This window comes from Fundulus heteroclitus, chromosome 3 (assembly GCF_011125445.2).
Source record: "Fundulus heteroclitus isolate FHET01 chromosome 3, MU-UCD_Fhet_4.1, whole genome shotgun sequence".
NCBI classification, from domain to species: Eukaryota; Metazoa; Chordata; class Actinopteri; order Cyprinodontiformes; family Fundulidae; genus Fundulus; species Fundulus heteroclitus.
Genome location: NC_046363.1, coordinates 6,132,631 through 6,151,390, shown reverse-complemented (window position 1 = coordinate 6,151,390; position 18,760 = coordinate 6,132,631). Strand labels below are relative to the sequence as shown.

Here is an 18,760-nt window from a genome sequence, read left to right as displayed (position 1 = left end):
CTGAGTTTAAGTAGCAAATTCTTGTATTTGATTGAAAAACAAAACGCAGGTTTGAGATACAACTTTTTATTTTATTTTTGTAGATATGCATTTACACGCATATAGTAAAGCAAATTACCAAACAAATGTACAAACAGCTTATCTCATTCTGCACATAGGGCCAGTTTTATCTGGCACTAGTGTGCAGATTACAACCAAAACAAGAGATTTTTGGTTCAAACCAAGAAGGGAGGAAAAAAAAAAACAATCCTAGATTGGATGAAGGGAGAACTGCCGCTAGGCGTCCTCATCCACGGAACCGGGGGTCCATTCAATAACAGACCTGGGTCAATACCCCTGCTAGTGGAGGTTCACCAGAACCAGCTCAGTGGCCTTAAGCAGACCCCAGAGCAGTAAGAAGGCTCAGCAAACACTGAGGGAGGAAAAGAGAACCCAACAGAAAAGTGACTTCAAGTCTGCTCAGCAGCACCGTTTGGCAACACAAGACAGATGGTTAGGGAGGGTTAACCCCAACACACGCCCATTCCCCAGGAACCTCGGTGCGTTAGCAGAACATCAATCCATCTGGACCAGGAAACAGTGTCGGTGCCTGGAGCTGCTGTGCAGCCTCAGTTATTTGCGTAGCTTTAGAGGAACATGTAAAAACAGCGGACCGGATGTGTGCCTGTGACCATGGGTCACACCTCCATTCATCCCCACCATGGTTAAAAAAATAAAACAGGACGCACATCACCGTCGACAGCTGAATAATGAAAGATTCAACAAGAGCCTGAGTGCTGTCTTTGGTAGGCTGTTGAAAAGTCTTCAGTTACGACGTCCGCCACAGCAGGAGTCAGGATGGGGGAGGGCCCCGCTGAAGAAGACATTCTGCTATCTGGAACAAGTTCTCCTCGCTTCTGACTGGACTCTAGAAGACAACGTGAAGAGAAACCCAAGCAGCTTCCTGAAGGCACCAGGAGTTAAGATATCAAAGCTCTCAGTGAGGCGGGACCATCGTCCTGCAGAAATCCCCTCTGAACAGTACGCAGACGGCTCCAGGCGGCTGACCCACCCGCTGCTTAACATCACTATTCTAGCTTTCAGCACAATCTACAACGCCGGCCTTCCAGAGACCTTTTCTCAAACCACTTCCGACAAAAAAAAAAAAAAAACATCCTAAGTTGATTTCCCGGAGTTAAATCCAGCTTTCAACGACATCTTGGCACTAAACGACACCGGAGAGGTTGGAGCTACAGGCGTCACCTCGGCAAACGACAAGCAGCAGCAGTGGAGCAGCAACTCCATCAGAACATCTCAGCCGTTAAAGGTCAAATTTAATGCTGAGATGATTCAGAATGTGAAGTGGGGAGGGAGGGGGGGCAAGAAGTGATAGGATATTGCCTGGTCCATAGCTCATTCTGCCTCAGGAAAGCAGAACGTTTTAAACGATGTTGCATCAGGAGCACAACTGAAACACTTGCAGAACTCATGGAGAGCTTTTTATTTTAACTGCTTTATGTAACAAAATAAAGGGGAAATTAAGGATCCAAGACAAGTTGCCAGCGTCTGGCTCACACAGAGAAACACCCTCAGGAACCACTTTAATACTTTCAGATGGCCGCTCCGTCAAAGACTTTTATACATCCAAAAGCCGTCTGACAGGAACCGCAGTTCAGTTCTACTCAGGACATACATCCTAATGTAAGATGCATCTGTGGTGGGGGGGACACCCCAAACTGCACGTTAACCATGAGCAGCGATTGTTAGTTTAAAGAAGGAAAGGAGGTCATGTATAAAGGACGTGTGCAGCACTTAAGGTATTGTGTTTATTAAATATCGGTCTGTATGCAGGAGTTCTTGGTCTGCTGCTCGCTTTGGGCCGGCTCTTGTGGTTGGTGATTGTTGTTGTGCTCCTTCAGGAGCTCGCCGGTGTTGCTGTAAGAGTCCAGCTCGCTGGGGCACACGGGGTTGATGTTCTCGTCGGTAACGAAGCAGAGCGGGGACAGCTCGGTGCCGTTACCCAGGGAGGAGGTGGTGGAGGCGGGGGACTGAGGAGGGACGCCCGCTCCGCGTCCCTGAGAGGAGGACGAAGACGCGGGGCACGTCTCCAGGCGGTCGTTCTCCACCTCGGGTAGGGGGCTGACGGTGGCGAAGCGTAGGTGGTAGTCGCCGCCGCCGGAGCCGTGGCTGCAGGTGGTCTTGGTGCTTTCCAGGTCAGAGCAGCTGAACTCTGAGAAGTGGCTGGAATGAGAGTCGGCCACGGAGGGCAGGCTGCCGCTCAGCGACGGAGAGTCGAACTCAGAGGAGTTCGTGCTGCGCTGCTCTAAGAGCTGAGCATCCATGTCCTCCCGTGTTTCGTTGATCTTTGTTCCTCCGCCTCCTTTCTTGCGCAGCTTGCCTTTGCTCTTTTTGCCCCCAGAGCTGGAAGAGGAGGAGCAGGACGCCTCTTTGCCCCACTTAGCAGCGCTCCCTTTGCCCTCTGAGGAGCCGCAGCCCGTGGCTGGATTGGTCCAGCCGCAGCGGCCGACGTTGCTGCCGTCGTCCGCGCTGCTGCCGCCGCTGTGGTGCCGTCTTTTAACGGGTTTGGATTCAATGTCCACCTGGACCTCCATGCTGTTTCCCTCTCTGGAACAAGGGAAGTGAAAATAAACAGGATTTGGCATTACATGTCTGTCAGGATGTTGAGTTAAATGATCCCACAGAACATTCTAAATGATAAAAAGAATATTGTGCTTTGAATACCGTACTAGAAATATGCAGAACTACTGTTGCAGCCCGGTTAACATGACCTGCATGTGGATTCCAGCTACAAACACTGTCCAGGATCTGTTCTGCCCCCTTACCCAGACAAAGCCCTGCTCACCTGTCCAGAGGCATGTAGGCATTAAGAATGGATCCGGCCATTGCTTTGGTGCTTGCGTTGTCGCTGATTGTCCCCAGGCTGACCGTAGCAGACTCTCCGCTGAGACTGCAGCGCTCCTTCTGCACATCAGCCTGGACCTCCATCCTGACAGCATGCGAGGCAGCGACAGATTTAGGGCGAAGCCGACAGACAGCATCACAAGAGGAAAAGAGGCTTTGATAGTTGGGGTTTAGCACCTGTGTAGGTAATTGACCATAGCGCTGCCGGACAGGCTGCCGTTGATGCTGGCACCAGCCAGCGCCATGGTGGAGGCCGTCTCACTCAGGTTGTCTCTGGCGGCGCCCAGACGGTCCATGTGGCTGCCGCTGGCGCTCAGGCTACCAGTCATCCCCCCGACACTGCCTTCGCCTATACTGGGGTTGTTCCTGGTGTCTGCTACTGATGTAGTATCTAAAAAACATTTCATCCCAGCATTAACAATTAGAACAGTGCTTGTAAAAGTATCCACACCCCATTTTGCACTTTTCAACCCATCATGTGAAAATGTAAATCTACTGAAACACCAACGATCAGAGAAGCAGCTAACTCTGCAGGAGCGGCAAAGATTTACATGCAAAGTGCCTTTATGGAAGACACACCGTTCCCATGGAGAAACACAACAGTGGCAGCATCTTGCTGTGGGAATGCTTTTCCTCAGCAGTGACCAGAGGCTGTTCAGAGATGGATAGATGGTGCTAAAGAGTCACCCAGAGCAAGGGGGGGTCTCTACACCATGCTCCTTTATGATTACAGGTGTAACAGGCTGGCTGGCAATGATTTCCTTTCCGCATTTCCTCTAGTAGCGCTAAATGAAGCATCTGTAGGTTATCTATATCTGCAAGAGTTTATAGTAGGGTTGTCAAAATAATTGATATTTTGATATAATCTATACTAAATAATGTATTATTTAAAGACTAATGTGCGTCAGAATCGATATAAACTGACCCGCTCATGTTTCCTCAAATTGTTGCATTTCTTCCAACTGCAGCGCTGCAACAACAAAGGCTCCCTGCAGCCGCTCATCTCAACAATGATCAGCTGCTGGACGTTTTAAACCCCAACATGCCGAGACCCTTTTAGGGGACAAGACAACACTACATTGTTGTTCCTTAAAAAGCGCAGGCGGTCAGGAAAAAAGAAAAAACATGCTCTGCTAACAGTACCAATCGAATGATTGAGAGCGGCGTAAAAAGCTCAGTGAGCTCCTGTTTCTGAAACAGATCAAAGTCCCAAACAACAAGCTAATGCTAGCTGTTATTAGCTTGACGTTCAGCTAATAACAAGCTAACGCTAGCTGTTATTACCTTGACGTTCAGTTAATAACAACAAGCTAACGCTAGCTGTTATTAGCTTGACGTTCAGCTAATAACAACAAGCTAACGCCAGCTGTTATTAGCTTGACGTTCAGCTAACAACAACAAGCTAATGCTAGCTATTAGCTTGACGTTCAGTTAATAACAACAAGCTAATGCTAGCTATTATTAGCTTGACGTTCAGTTAATAACAACAAGCTAAAGCTAGCTATTATTAGCTTGACGTTCAGCTAATAACAACAAGCTAACGCCAGCTGTTATTAGCTTGACGTTCAGCTAACAACAACAAGCTAACGCTAGCTGTTATTAGCTTGACGTTCAGCTAATAACAACAAGCTAATGCTAGCTATTAGCTTGACGTTCAGTTAATAACAACAAGCTAACGCTAGCTGTTATTAGCTTGACATTCATTTTATGCTTATATATTTATTGCGCGTGTATTTATTCCTGTACATATTTCTATATTTATTTTTGAATATGTGAGTCAGTCCTCACCAATAGAAATTAACCAATTCATTAAAGTAGCAATAATGTAATTTAATTTTATATAGCTGTTAAGCACTTTTAACTCACTAAGAGCAACCTTATAGTGGTACATTTATTGGGCCATTCATATTTTTTGCTTTTATTTTTAATTATTTCAATTTCAATCCTCCATAGAATTGTCCTCCTACTCTTTTGTACGGAACCAAGAAAATTAAAGTTTGTCATTTGTAAATATTGTTCTGCACTTAACATAAAACTCTCTGCCTTCAAAAAATTTTGCCGCAGTATCAAAAATGGCATAGGGAGTTTTTTTTTTTTTTTTAAATCGAAATAGAGGTTGACTTTTTGGTATCAACCCTAGTTTAGAAGCAATCAGCTGGTGCAATAGAAATAAACAGAAATCAACCTAAAAAGTTTGGTCCTGGATAGAAAGAAGCAAACATTTTACAGTTGAAGGAGGATTCCCAACGAATCATTGAGCAAATCTCTTGTAGACAGGGACAGTTTCAGTTAGCAAAGGGCAAAATGTGATTTCACAGAGCTGCCTTGGAGATGCACCAGCAAACCGTACCGGTAGCAGCTGTTCCACTGCCAGCATTCATGTCGTTCTCGTCGTCGAACTCTATGCGCACTCCTTTTCCATTTCCAGCTGACACTCCGCAACCTCCGCTGCGGCACAGAGAGATGGGCACCACGCCGTAGACGTACGCCAGCATGATGGGGACCCCGATGCCTTGTGGGTGGAAGAGACAGAGAGAGACAGCTGTGAGAAACAGAATAAAGAATAAAAACACAGCACAGATCCACCGCTGCCAGACAGACATCTAATCTTCCTCTTTAAACTCATTCTGGCTAAAAACAAAAAAAAAAAATGTTAAACACAGCAGAGATGATATTGAGCCTCAAACTGAGGAGGTCAAATGAGAAGCCAGGATGTCACAAGGTTTTACCAGGCGAGAAAGAAAGGAAGGAGGAGGACAGGTTGAGAAGCGACTGACCGACGGTGACTGCAGCCACCACAGGGGACACGATGGCAGACAGAGTCACTCCTCCAGCAATCACCAGGTTCCTCTCGTGGTTGGAAATATCTTTGCCTTCATAGCGGTTATGGATCTGAAAGGAGAGAGAAAACTTGTGAGGCGCACAGTCCAGACACGACCAAGCGTAAAGAGGTCCGTTTCTACGGTGACTAGTCAACATGGCGGCTGACTTGTTGCTCTGCAGAACCTCGCGGTGGTTTCTACGGATCAGCAGGTTAATGCCAGCACCGTTTACTGCTACAAATAACGTGTTTGGGATTTAGAAAGTGAACTTCCAAGTTACTGGCTGCTGACAGGGAGGATGAAATGGTTCCCAAACGAGGCAGGAGGAAAAAACTACAGCTACCCTAGCTTGTTAAATCTGAGTGGACGATAATTTTACTACGGTACTTAATATGACAGACTTTCTCTAAGCATTCTAGAGAAAGCTTGACACAGATTTAATCAAGTCTGGACGTTGTTTGGTTTATTTTGGGGAGGGGCAGAAATGTTTCTTGGCCCTGGTCCCTTTTTGGCAGAGTTCACCGGGGGAATTTGGAGACTGCTAGTACTTCCACATTATTGGAAAATTAAATGAAAATAGTTCCCACAGCTATACCCAAAAATGCTTTTTGACCAAATCAGTAGTTCGCCACAGAAGACAGAGTTCACCATGTTGACAGCATTTGGGAGAAAAATGTCTGTCCCACTGGATTTACCAGTTACACAGGTTTATTGGCAGGTGTGATACAAATAAAATGTTATCCAGGTAGTAAAGCAGAAATAAGGGGTGAAACATAGAGAATTTCTCCTCAGTAGAGTTCTGTCTCTGGAGCCTCACCTTCCTTCCCACATAGACAGGTATGCCGATGATCATGGCGGGGATGGCGATGCCAGCGATTAGTGCGATTCCTACAGGGGCGCCCACAAGTGTTCCCAGCTGCCAAAGGATCTTCTTCTTTCTGCTCCAAGGCTTCTTCCCCCAGAACGTACATCCTGACGGACTGGAACCACAAAATCAGAAAACTCCTTCACTTTCACTAAACTGACAAAAGCATAATTACTTAAGGCACCGCTTTGACGACAGAGTTAAAACATGCAAGACGTGAACTGCCACAGCCGAAACGCACACCGACAGCAGGGCGACCTGAACACTAATGATGATTATTGAACAGCAGGCCTATGCTGCTCACTGCTATCCAGGTATACAGAGAATTTAAAACTAATGGCAGTTTTTGGAATCACAGCTATTTTCCACACCATCATTTTCCTACCATTTCTGGGGCTTAAAGTCGTTATGATGAAAACCCAGAAGGAGCTGATGTGGACTGAATTATCTTAACAAACCACGGCCCCTCCTCCGTATGTTGCTGCAAACTCCCAGTTAGGCTTAGGCATTTAGCCCAGGGGGCAAATTCCTTCTCAAAGGATGGTGCTTAGAGACATCCCAGCTGGAAGATGGAGACAATAGCCCCTCTGCAGAGGAGGGAAAAATCCAGCCAGCCACTATACCACCCCTGACTCGCCAAGCCAGCTAGTCACAGCCCTGCATCAGCTGACCAAGCCAGACCAAGCCAGCTCTGAGGAAGCGATGAAGAGTGGTTTATGGGACCGGCCGCAGGATCTGAAGGCGCAAAAAGGTTTAAAAAGCATTTCCAATCAAGAAAATAAGGAGAGGTATAATTTAGATTTGAAGCATTTTCTGAGGAATAACAGGAAGGCAACACCGAGTTCATCCAGCATTATTCTTTTAGAAGGAAGGGCAGATTTTATGCCTCCCAGACATGCAGGACATCGCCGTCTCCAATCAGGATTTATGAATGACCACAGGCATAAATCCACAGAAATCTTTCTTGAAATGGGCTGATCACTAAAGATACACAATAACCAGTACCCAGATATCACACAATAGCTCCTCAAGGTGGTCTCTTACTCAGGGTAGCTATGGCCGATGAAATCGGGCCTTTTCTCAAAATATGGTCTTCTTCTCAGGGCCCGATACCTTCACCAAGACCCAAACTGTTCAGAGCTATTATGTGTTATTGCCCTGCCATTTAGTTCTACTATCCGCTGGCCCATGTTAGTGACGTATTCATGTTTGGATTAGTGTTATACGGATAATATATTGTAGAAGCAGTTAGAAGAGTTAGGCAGAATGGGCTGGATGATGGACCCACATACAGTCCTCCAAGTCTGCAGAAAGTTTCTTCCTGGCCAAAGGAAGACTTACTTCTGCAAACTGAATACTTCCAGTCCTGAAAACACAGACTCTATTAAAACCAGTGTTACAGATAATTAAAATAGAACCGTAGCGACAGCTTTTCTTACATCAGCAGAAATTATATGTGCTTTTCTAAATCCAATTGAAATCAGTTAGATAGTTTTATTAAGTGCATATAAGTCAGTAACTTAATATGCACTTAATATGCACTTAATATGAAACATGAAATTACGATGTATCGATGAATATTGCATAACATCTTTAATGTTGATTAAACCCCAACAATCTACTCTCAAAGGTTAATTTGATTTAACTATTTTATTATTTTCATAAAGTGCCTCGACACGGCGTGCTGTGAACTGGCACTATCTAAATCAAACAAACCGAATCTGCATCAGGTGGGTCTCAGACGCCGTACCAACACTGAGCAGCCCCAGTCCTGGGGGGGAATGAAACCTTTTCTAAACATTCTGTTATTAATTAGCAGATGTTAACAGATGTGTGGATTCCACACCTCTATGTTTATATGTTTGTAATTGTTGAAAAAAAGAAGCATATTATTTTGAGCTCTAACTGAGAAAAACGCCTTGGAGGCCAACTAAGAAAAAGAAATTGGCTGGTTGTCTCTGTTGTTGCTGCTGGAAGGAGCCCAACAATTTGGCCAAATGTGCATGGGTCACTTTGTATTGGTTCTGACGCAAATAAGTATCTTAGAATAATTTATTTGTTTAGCACCGAATTAATCAAGATACTGATTATTTTGACAACCCTAATCAGGAGTGGGCTTAAAAGGGACAAAAACTCCCATAAAGATGTCAAAATTGATCATGTTCAAAAAGAGTTTAAATACATATAAAACAAAATACTACAGCCTAGCAGATACTGCATTAAGCAGTGCTATGGAACTGCCATATTGCACACTGGGAGACTACCAGGACTGAATATATCGACATACCGTGAAGCCATTGTATTTTTATTCAAAGTTCACAAACCTATAACCTCATAGTAACCCTTGTCTATTTTAAAGCGCTGCAGCTCAAGTATTAAAAAGAAATCCCACTCAGTGTTGCTGTGCAAGTATTTACTGTACTGGACTCACCTCAAGTAGTGCAAGTCTGAGATCTCCTTCATGCAGAGCCAGCAGAACTCACAGCCACAGACAGCGCAGGTCATGTGGTTACAGCTCCCATCATTCATCTTGATGATGTAGGCGGCGCAGCGAGGACATGGTTTGATGTCGTCGGCTGCAGCAAGCACAATATGATGAACAAGGGGGAAATCAGAGATGGCGCGGCAAAGAAAAATAAAGACGGGACTGACAAGCCTTTCATTTCAGGAGCGGCGGACAGCTGTCATCACACTACAATGCGGCCCTGATGAGCCGCTCTACTCTGCTGAGCTCTGAATCTGCACTCAGCTGACACACGGTCTTAATAAAGCCAGGGACCATGAAATTAAAACAGTCCGATCCACAAAAGACAAAACGTTAGCACTATTTCATTCTGTTTCCCACTGCTTTACTTCAGATTTAGCTTTTTTTTTTTTTCATATAACTCAGTAACTTCCTGTAGCAAAGCATGAATTTAAAAAAATGGTGAGAAAGCCAAAAAAAAAGCACTAATAGTAATGCAGTTATGTTATTCAGATTCAATAAATCTGAATATGGGCTCCGGTGAGTCTCATAAGATTGAAAGTACTTTTTGTAAACAACTGTTTAGCCGGTATTCAACATATTCTTCATTAGGCCCACATTTCTGTTCATTTTAAAAATGTTCTTTATTGTTCTGATGTTATATTCTAATCCAAATTTTTTTCATTTTCTGTGAGCGGAAAATCATAATTGACATAAATTGTGAACCGAGTTCCCGAAACAAATGAACTTTTAGTCATATCCTGCGTTCTTGAACAGCCCACCTGCAGCGCCGCTCTCCTGGCTGTAACTGAGCGAGGACGAGCGCACGGTTCTCAGACGGAGGCTCTGGGCTCTCTGCAACCGCGCAGCGTCGCAGGTCTGGTTGGGATGCCACAGCTGCTTGCAGTGGTAGCAGAACTCTGTGCCGCAGCCCTCCCTGCCGCACGTGATCTTTGGACAGCTGGCACACCCGAAGGCTATCACTGCATATCTGGTAAATGGGAAACAAAACATCGGTTCAATCTGATGCGCCACGGCCTCAACTCTGGAGGGAAAAAAAAGGCCTCCTCCATGGAACCCTGGTGACAATGCATGAAAAACATGATGGGTATATAAGAAGAGCCGCACAATAAAATACATATTCATGCAGAAAGGTCCGTTTTGCGGCGCCATGAGAACACCTGTACCCATCAGCCTGTTTGCATTACCCATAAAAACAGGTAATGGTTATACAGAAGTGTTTCTACCACATTTCTGGCTCCAATCCACCAGAGCTGTTGAGGAAAAAAATCATTACTTTTATATTACGGGAGGAAAAAGAGCTAGATAAATAGGACTGAACCTGTTGCATATTCATGTGTATATGTCTGCATTTATCTATTTGACTGCTTGTATTTTCAGCCTACAAGGCCTTTCCGGGGTGCCTGTTACAGGTGCCTCCATGCTGGGGGCTTTTCAAAGAAGCAGAGCATTACTACTCAGATGCATGGAGAGATGGGCTGGGGACTGGAATCCCGCTGCTGCGAGCTTGATCGGACCCGAACAACCAGCACCACAGGCCGGACGGCGGGCGGGAAATTCAAAAAAGCTTTTCGGATCGTGAACACACTACCAGGCCATGCTGAAAACACTCTTCAGTAGGGATGTCGTTACAGAGTGAAGAAGACTAAAAGGTTAGCCGCTGAGTTGAGCAAGCAGAACTCAAAGCAGATAATAGGAAGGCTCAAGTTACTACGGCAAAAGTGTTTTGTTTTATCCTTTAGAGCCTTCAGCGCCTGCCTGTCATGCCTGGCTGGAAGTCTACAGTCTTTAGAGTAAACACAGAGACTGTCATAATGCTAGCCAAGCCAACTGGCAGTAGAAGATGTTAAAGCTCCATAATATTGCCGTTAGAACCTTGAATTTAGTTTGCTAGTCTACACTGTAAAGGATTATGAATGCCTGGATTCAGATGGCACACGTTTTAAATATGTCCTAAACTTCAGATTTGGAACGGGGCTTTTTAAACGTGGCTTAGTTGTAGAGCATATAGGGAGGCTAATAATCCTCAGCATTGGAAACTTGGCAGCTGTCTTCCCTTCTCTTTCAGGTAGGGGTTGGGATACCCCTAAAAAGTGGTCTTATCCAATAAAATTGAAGCAAAAGCCAAACAAGTGAAGTTTCAGGGGTCAAAGGACATACTAAAGGTCTGTGTAGCTTTGGGACTGACCTCAGGGTTACTGTTTAATCGCAGGGCCACAGAGGGCCTGGGAGACTTCCTCCCCCTGGATCAATTTACACTCCTAAGATTCCTATCTGCAGAGCAGGCAGAGAGGACTTCAGGACACAGCCTTGGACAGACTACCAGTGCAGAGCACCAGCCAGAACCCAGACTGTAGTCTGGTGGCGTCCAAACTGCAGCTCGGGGGCAATTAGCGGCCCTTTGAATACTTTTGTGCGTCCCCTCACCGCAGTTCAAGAATGATGCAAATTTGGGACTCCAGCAAACGAAGCCAATACAGAAGGATACTTGATCATTCTTTTTTCATTTTCAGATTTTCAGTGACTAATTTATTTCTCAAATGGAAAATGGTTGATTTTTCTTTTATTAGATTTTTGCTTTCATTTTATTATCATAAGTGGGGCCACAAACATCCCGCAACATGTTTTACTCAAAGCATAATAGGCCACTCTTTTTATTTAAAGGAACAATAAGTAATAATAATGACACCTAGTGGTTTAAATCGTAACAGCTCATACACAATGCCTTTCACGGAGACCTGCCATTTTACCCAACAGTCCTGTGAAACTCCACTGAACTTTAACTTCCACAGGATATGTATATGATGGTGTATTCTCTTACTGCCTTCATGTTAGCAGGCTGCTGCTCTTTTGCCAAGATAAAATATCAAATGCTCTGCTTTGGGAACCTTGGGAACTCTCCTATGATTGGCTCAGGAACCAGGAAGTAAACACGGGCTACTAAAGTAAACTACTGAACTAAAGTAGTTCTTGATCGTACCTCTAGGTTTGAAAGGAGAAAAACGTGACTAAGGCGTTGATGGAGAGGACCGATTTTTTCATTCTGCCTAAATGTCTTAGACTGCAGCCATCTTCCTCAGTCTGGTGCCCATGTGTCCCATTCAGCCTTTTGTTTCCGATTTCTGATGACAGGTTTGTGTAAAGCTTAGATGCGATGATACAGATGTCTCTCTAGAAACTACAATTTCATTTTCTACACCAAAGAAAATGATTATGAAGCTGACATTTGAAACTAGCTTTAAACCAAGTTTGCTACAATACAGATAAACTGAAATTCCAACGGGATCAGACAAAGCATGTACTCCATTCAGCCTTCCTGTTATCTGCTGAAATCCTTACTCTCCCACTCTCTTCCAGCCTGAATAAACCACAGACCTGTACTGACTTTTTGTGGAAAGTACAGATTCCTTTAACATAGCCTCAGCCACCTCTATGCTCCCAGTGATTTCATGTTTAAACCTCTCATTGTAGGGGGGTAAAGATCCACCCAGCTCATGACATGATACCCAATATTGCGTTCACGAGGACAAGATCATATCCAAGCAATATTTGGGGGTGGGGGATCCACAAATTTCTTTGTACAGACAAACATTTTTGAATTTGGTTTTTAGACTCCATAATGAGAACACAATCATTCAGCCAAGTTTTGACTCATCCTTTTGTTGAAGCTCTTACACTTGTCTAATTCTAAGGTGTTCCTAACACCAAAAAGGTATGGAAAATACTCCCTCTGCGTTTCACAGAACAGAATAAAAGTTTTAGTTACACAAAACCGTGTTTAAGAATTTTCTGTTATGTGCATCTGGTTCCGTCAGTCTATGCATTTTAGATTTTAAATTAGAGAGGATTAAATGCTGTCCTATGACAAGAAAACCTGTCAATAGCCCTTTAATCTACTGCCAATATGCTCCATCACCAACGTTGGCGTCAGTGGCAGCCAATGGTTGGCTAGTTACGAGTGCTTTGTATCTGGCTCGTCACTTCAGTTTCTTTTTTGTACTGAGCATTCAAAATGCTGCCAGAAAAAAGCGGTAGGGGCCTTCTTTAATGCTTTTGTAACAAAGACTTTTGGGCAAACCTGACAAGCAGTGTGAGCAGACTCTCAATACCTGCCAGCAAAGCAGGAAAAACTCTTTCTTACTTGAACCAAAGACTATCAAACATATATTCTAAAGGGTTTAAAGTTTTAAATCACTCTCTTTCATATCCTCCCCCACTTACTCTACCAGGGAAAACACATGCAGACTGCATCTGAACACTGTAAAACAGTCTGCTTTTAACGAGAAATGTCATGGCGTAAGCCCACGTCTCATTTTTCTGCTGCCAGACTATCGTGGCATGATTACTTCTGAGTTCTCTGCTCGGCGCGTGCCTGGTGTTCTTTGCTAATTTCTCTGGTAGAGTCACAGCGTCACCAATGGGCCCGGCATACCTACTACAGCCCTTTGAGTTGTGTTGTGTCCTGTCGTGTCGACACACAATTATTCTTTATTGTTAATGAAAATTTACCTTGCTTATCTTCTTGTGGACAAGACCTAAGTATCTAAGCCAGGATGTGGATACAAATGGTTTTTGTGTTGGCATCAGCCAGACCAGGTACAATCCCAAGCTTAGCTTTAGCCTACGGTGTCACCACAACATGTAGCTCTATGTCCTAATGAGGTTCGCATATTTCTACAGACACACAACTAGGCTGAGATAACAAAGGAAACATGAAGACATGTTAATCACAAAGAACATGAAAAGGCCTGACTTCCAAGATTTACAGGTCAAATGGTCAGTCTTTCTGTAACAAGAATTAATCAACACCCGCTAGAAAACTACTGTAAGAATAACATTTTATTACAGGGTTTGTATTTAATTTCATTGTCAATGAATTCTCACAGAGTTTAAGCACTCCTCCGCCTCTCATAATTACCAAGTTTTAGTCATTTGTATATAATTTGTAGATAATTATGTTTGCTATATTTCTTATCCAGCCAAAATAGAATAGGCCTAGACCTCAAATAATATGAATGTATAACACCTAAAAGATGCATGTATAATTATGATCTCAAAAATTACAATGAGACAATTCTGTAATAAATGCACCGGGCTGTGTTTGTTAAATGAGAGAACTACTGTTAGCAAAACAGAAGAGGTTATCTGAGGCAACAGCCAACTATTGTTTTATGTCATAGCTATTTTGTGTTTTTTTAATGAAACCATAATAAGAAAAAATTAACATTTAGGAAAAAACCAATGGATTCATCTGACCAACATTTAAAGGTTACTGTGGCAGCAGAAAAAGCACCAAAACACAGGGGGTGTCTAGAAGTGCAGAGGGGATTTTGTCCCCCTCATAAAAAAAACAGCCACATAACCACAAAGAATTCCTGGAAAGAAAGCAGCTGTGACAGAGAAAGATTTTCATTTTAAGAAGCCAAGACACAACTAAAACCTTTTTGCACTGTTTGAAAACAACCTCTGCAAATACAATAGAGCAATAACTCAAAATGAGGTGTCGTATTTTCATGGAAGCCTGCGCGCTTTGACCAAAACTAAATTAATATTTTGTTCAGGAAAAACATCAATCTAAGTGATGTACAACATAATAAATGAAAGACATAATAAATTAAAGTCTTTGAAATATAGACTTATATTAAAATAAGAGCGATTTCGACCTGACTAGGTGTAGGAAAAAGAGTCCTGCTTCAAAGTGTTACAAGTCATGGAGATAAGAATCTGTTGAACGCAAAGGAGAATCAACCACCGCACTCACACCTAGGGTCAACTTGAAGAGCCCTGTTAACCTAACAATCACGTTTTGGGCTGTAGGATGAAGCCAGAATACCTGGAGAGAACACACACATGCACAAAATTCAAACTCCATGCAGAAAGACCCCACCCCACCTAGGACCTTCTTGTTAGAGGTCAAGAGTGCTGCGATGCACCACTGTGCAGCTCATTGAAAAAGCTGAAAACAGAAACGGCCAATCATGGTGACCAGGGGAGTAACAGGTGTAGACACACTCAAAGGTTTTGTGGACAGTTCGCCTCAGACCATCTTCAGAGCTGGTCTGGAGGGTCTGCATCAATAATTGATTCGGGCTTTTCCCCAGAAAACTGGCTAATCTTGGTGCTAGTTGGAGTAACTCATTGATATATTAAAGAGTTATTTTTGTTCTTTGACTATGTATTTTGGGAAAAACTGGTTAGTTTTAAACTAAGAGCAACATACATGCTCGTGCCTGTTATGTTGCTCACATAAAACTGAGAACCACATGTGTTATTGTGCTATAACTTGTTTTAACTTGTGGTGGGAACCTATGACAATGTGTTGTGGGAAAGACTGATTCTGTATTCTTATTTTGTTTGATTTGTTGTATGCAATATTATTTTGCTTCGCACACTGCTGAGGTGCTGGGAACGGTTGATGTTTTGGGAAACATGCTTAGGGAGGCAGGGCAGCTGTGGAGGGAGAAATGGCCACTCTCGCTCCACATCTGACTCTTTGTTTACAACTATATAAAGAGGAGACTGCCCTCAGCCCGGTGAGTCTGCCGTGAGTTCGTGTGTGGATACCGGCATCGTGAACGCTGATCTTAACCTAGGACTGAGGGCTCCCAGTTCGTGTCAATGGTAAAAGCTGATTCTGAGAATCTGTTGAGCGTCACGTTTGTCTGAAAGCTTGTTGCTTTAATGCTTGCTACTTTACGTGTGTGAAGAGCTAATTGTTTTGATGTGCTGTATTCTGTGGGGAATAATAATAAATGTTTGCCTTATATTCTAACAGAAACAGTGTTTCCTGTGTCCTTATTTGTGTTTGCCGATCTCTCCCGATCCTGAAATAAACATTTCATAAAACACTCATGTAAATGATTAACCTTCACACTTCTGGTGAACAACCCGAGACTAAACATGTAGTACATTCTGCAAGTCAGACTATAAACAAAGACGGTGGGTTTTTGTAAGTGCCACTCATTTCATTTCGCTGCTTACCCACAGTCTGGCGCAGGGCACCAACGGCAGTCCGGATCAGCAACCAACCACCTCCTCAGCATGAACTCTTCATATTTCTCCATTAGCGCTCGATCCCCCAGGATCATGCGGATGTCGTGCGGGTTGAAGCGCTCGGAGCACTCGGGGCAGCTTATGTTGACGCGTGACTCGGAGATCTCGATGCGCAGATACTGGCGTAGGCAGTCGATGCAGGAGCGGTGGGGACAGGTCATGATGTCGGGGAAACTCTCCCTAGAGAGGCGTAGAAGGCACAGCGGGCACTCCAGCGACTCTGCCCCCAGCCCCAACCCCGTCTTAGAGGAGGAGGGAGCGGAAGAAGAAGAAGGCCCTGAGGCAGAGGAGAACGAGGCAGCTGCCGTCCCGGCCACAGAGGAGAAGGCGGAGTTCTTGTCGTTACACATCTCCGAGTGAATGCTCTCAATGCTGGCGATCCCGTCCACTCCGGCGGGGGCTCCTGACCCGGGATGCTGGAGTTCCCTGGACCTCTGGCGCCCCGATTTAGCATCCCGGCTTCTCCTTCGAAAAAGAGAAGCCAGAGAGAGCCGCCTTTTCTTGGGAGCCTTCTTCACAGACGGCAGGGAGACGGAAGAGGCGGTGGACTGTAGGTCCCGGTCAGAACCCATCGCCCTGCCGCTTCCGCCGCCCAGCTGCTGCTGCTTCTGTAAGCTCATCTCTCCGGGAGGCGGAGAGGGGCGTGCCGGGGGGGAGCCAGAGCTGGGCAACCTGTCTCGTACTTGTGCAGAGAGGTGGGGGAGTTGGAGGGGGCTGGGAGAGGGAGTGAGGTGGTGGATGGGAGAGGAGGCAAGGGAGGGGGGGGCGGGGTGGGGGGAGAGGGCTCCAGAGGGCCCGTCTGCGTTTAAGACATGGTGGCTTCTCCTGATCAACCTCGTGGTCACATCTAGCAGACGGATTTTGGCGAAGGGGTGGGGGTCCCGAGGGTGAAATGGATGCAACAGAACCTGCAGACAGCAAAAAAAAATAAAAAATAAGAGCATTGGAAAGGGCAAGACAAAAATAAAAATAGGGTATAAAGAGAGATGACAAGAAACAAATCACAGTGTACATGGAAAATCAAACCAACCACTTTTTATAAACAAAGAATCTTAAATGACTCCCAACTATCACAGAAATCAGCAACTAAAAACTGCCCTCCTTTGTCTTCTCCTGGGGACACTTTAATCCTTTAGGGTCCAGTCCACCGTCGCACCTCGGCATAGACGCTTCTCAATGATTCAATCTGCTTTCATCGAAGGTATTTGAAGGCCTTGAAAGTGGCCTTTTCCATCTCAGCCTAAGCGGTACGAGCTGCCGGACTTCAGCGTTTACATATACCGTTGACATTTTGCTAGACCAACACTACAGCTGGCAGAGTAAGTGTTTGTGGCGCTAATCAGAACATATCTGTAGGAGGAGAGGACAGGAGGTTAAAAACCTTGGCCAGAAGTGACGCAAAGGGACAGTGTTCAGATCTGCCTGCAGGATCAACAGTGGTTGCTGATAACGGCAGGCAGCAGGAGGCTGCTGTGAAGAGCAGCACAGCTCAGAGTTTACTGGCACCGCCCAGCTCCAATGCTAGTTTAAGTTAGTTTAGCAGGTTCTGTAACCGGCTGAAAAAGACTCTTGTAGTCATTTGGACAAAACAGAATGGCATGATAGGGGGAAAATATTTTATTGATTACAATATAGATTACAATGAAGCTCCATTTTCCTGGTACTTTTCTATCTTTGCCCCCTCTCTCTGTGAGCTTCAGCATCTCGATCACTACAGATATAGTTTGTTTTGTGCATGTAAGCATGACCACTGACAGGTTAAAGAGAAGAAAACTAAATCGCTACGAATTCACGTCATTTTTCCAACACTGATTGCAGTACATTACGCAAAGGTAGATTGTTAATTAAACTGTACATTGTCTGTTTGCCTTGTGTTAAATGTCTAGGAAAACTAGATCTCTTCCCCCGCACCTGTTGACCTGCCCCTCAACTATTGATTGTGAAGGCGGACAAAGTTTTATAAGTTTAGTTCCAGCAGACTGCGGACATTTTTCTGCTGCCAGACTACAGATGTACATTTGCAATCAGTAACATTATCACTGTTTTTTTTTTCCCTTTTTTGTTTTTTTAAAGATAGCTGCATGTGATTTTTCTCTCTTTTGCTGCTTCTGAGTCACAGTTTGTTGCAGTTTTTATTTTTACCCCGAAATGTGCGTCTGAAGATCATAGGAAGTTAAATTTTTGCATGATTGGCAAAAACTATAGAGTCTAAATGTGGTCTCGATTCAATTTTTAAAGGTACAACAAAACGAGAGTGCCCAAGACCGAGCGCAAGACCAGGAAAATAAATAAAAATCAATCTGGAGGCCTCCAGCCCTGGTTTGGAATATTGCAATGCCACCAGTGGTTTGCTATAACGCTGCAAAACAAACCTCCGGGCAAAGTCAGGGAACCGGGAGAGACACCCAGCAAAAAGTTTCACTTTATGGCCAGGACTGCTTTGTCAAACACATATTTAATTAATGAAAGCTGCACAAAATTAACTTATCGCTTTTAAACAAAAAAAATCCAAAAGTGTACCTATTTCACCTCTCTTAAAATAGCCAAAGAGCAGTTTACCTGGCTGGCAGTCACAGGAAAGTATAAGCATCAAAAACACAACAGCGCCCGAGCGATCCGGTCCATAATGGGGCC

At 44.4% G+C, this 18,760-nt stretch overlaps 1 protein-coding gene across 1 annotated transcript; it reads right to left on the bottom strand.

Moving 5' to 3' along the window:
* Window positions 1-50: 50 nt before the first annotated feature.
* On the bottom strand, window positions 51-17,032 carry LOC105933123 (E3 ubiquitin-protein ligase RNF19A). Its single transcript, XM_012872515.3, has 9 exons — window positions 16,055-17,032; window positions 9,835-10,043; window positions 9,020-9,164; window positions 6,541-6,703; window positions 5,679-5,793; window positions 5,252-5,413; window positions 3,079-3,292; window positions 2,843-2,986; window positions 51-2,604 (listed from the first exon to the last, which is right to left on the bottom strand). The coding sequence occupies exons 1-9, from the start codon at window positions 16,744-16,746 to the stop codon at window positions 1,809-1,811; spliced, it is 2,640 nt and encodes an 879-aa protein (XP_012727969.2). The 5' UTR covers window positions 16,747-17,032; the 3' UTR covers window positions 51-1,808.
* Between the last annotated feature and the right edge of the window lie 1,728 nt (window positions 17,033-18,760).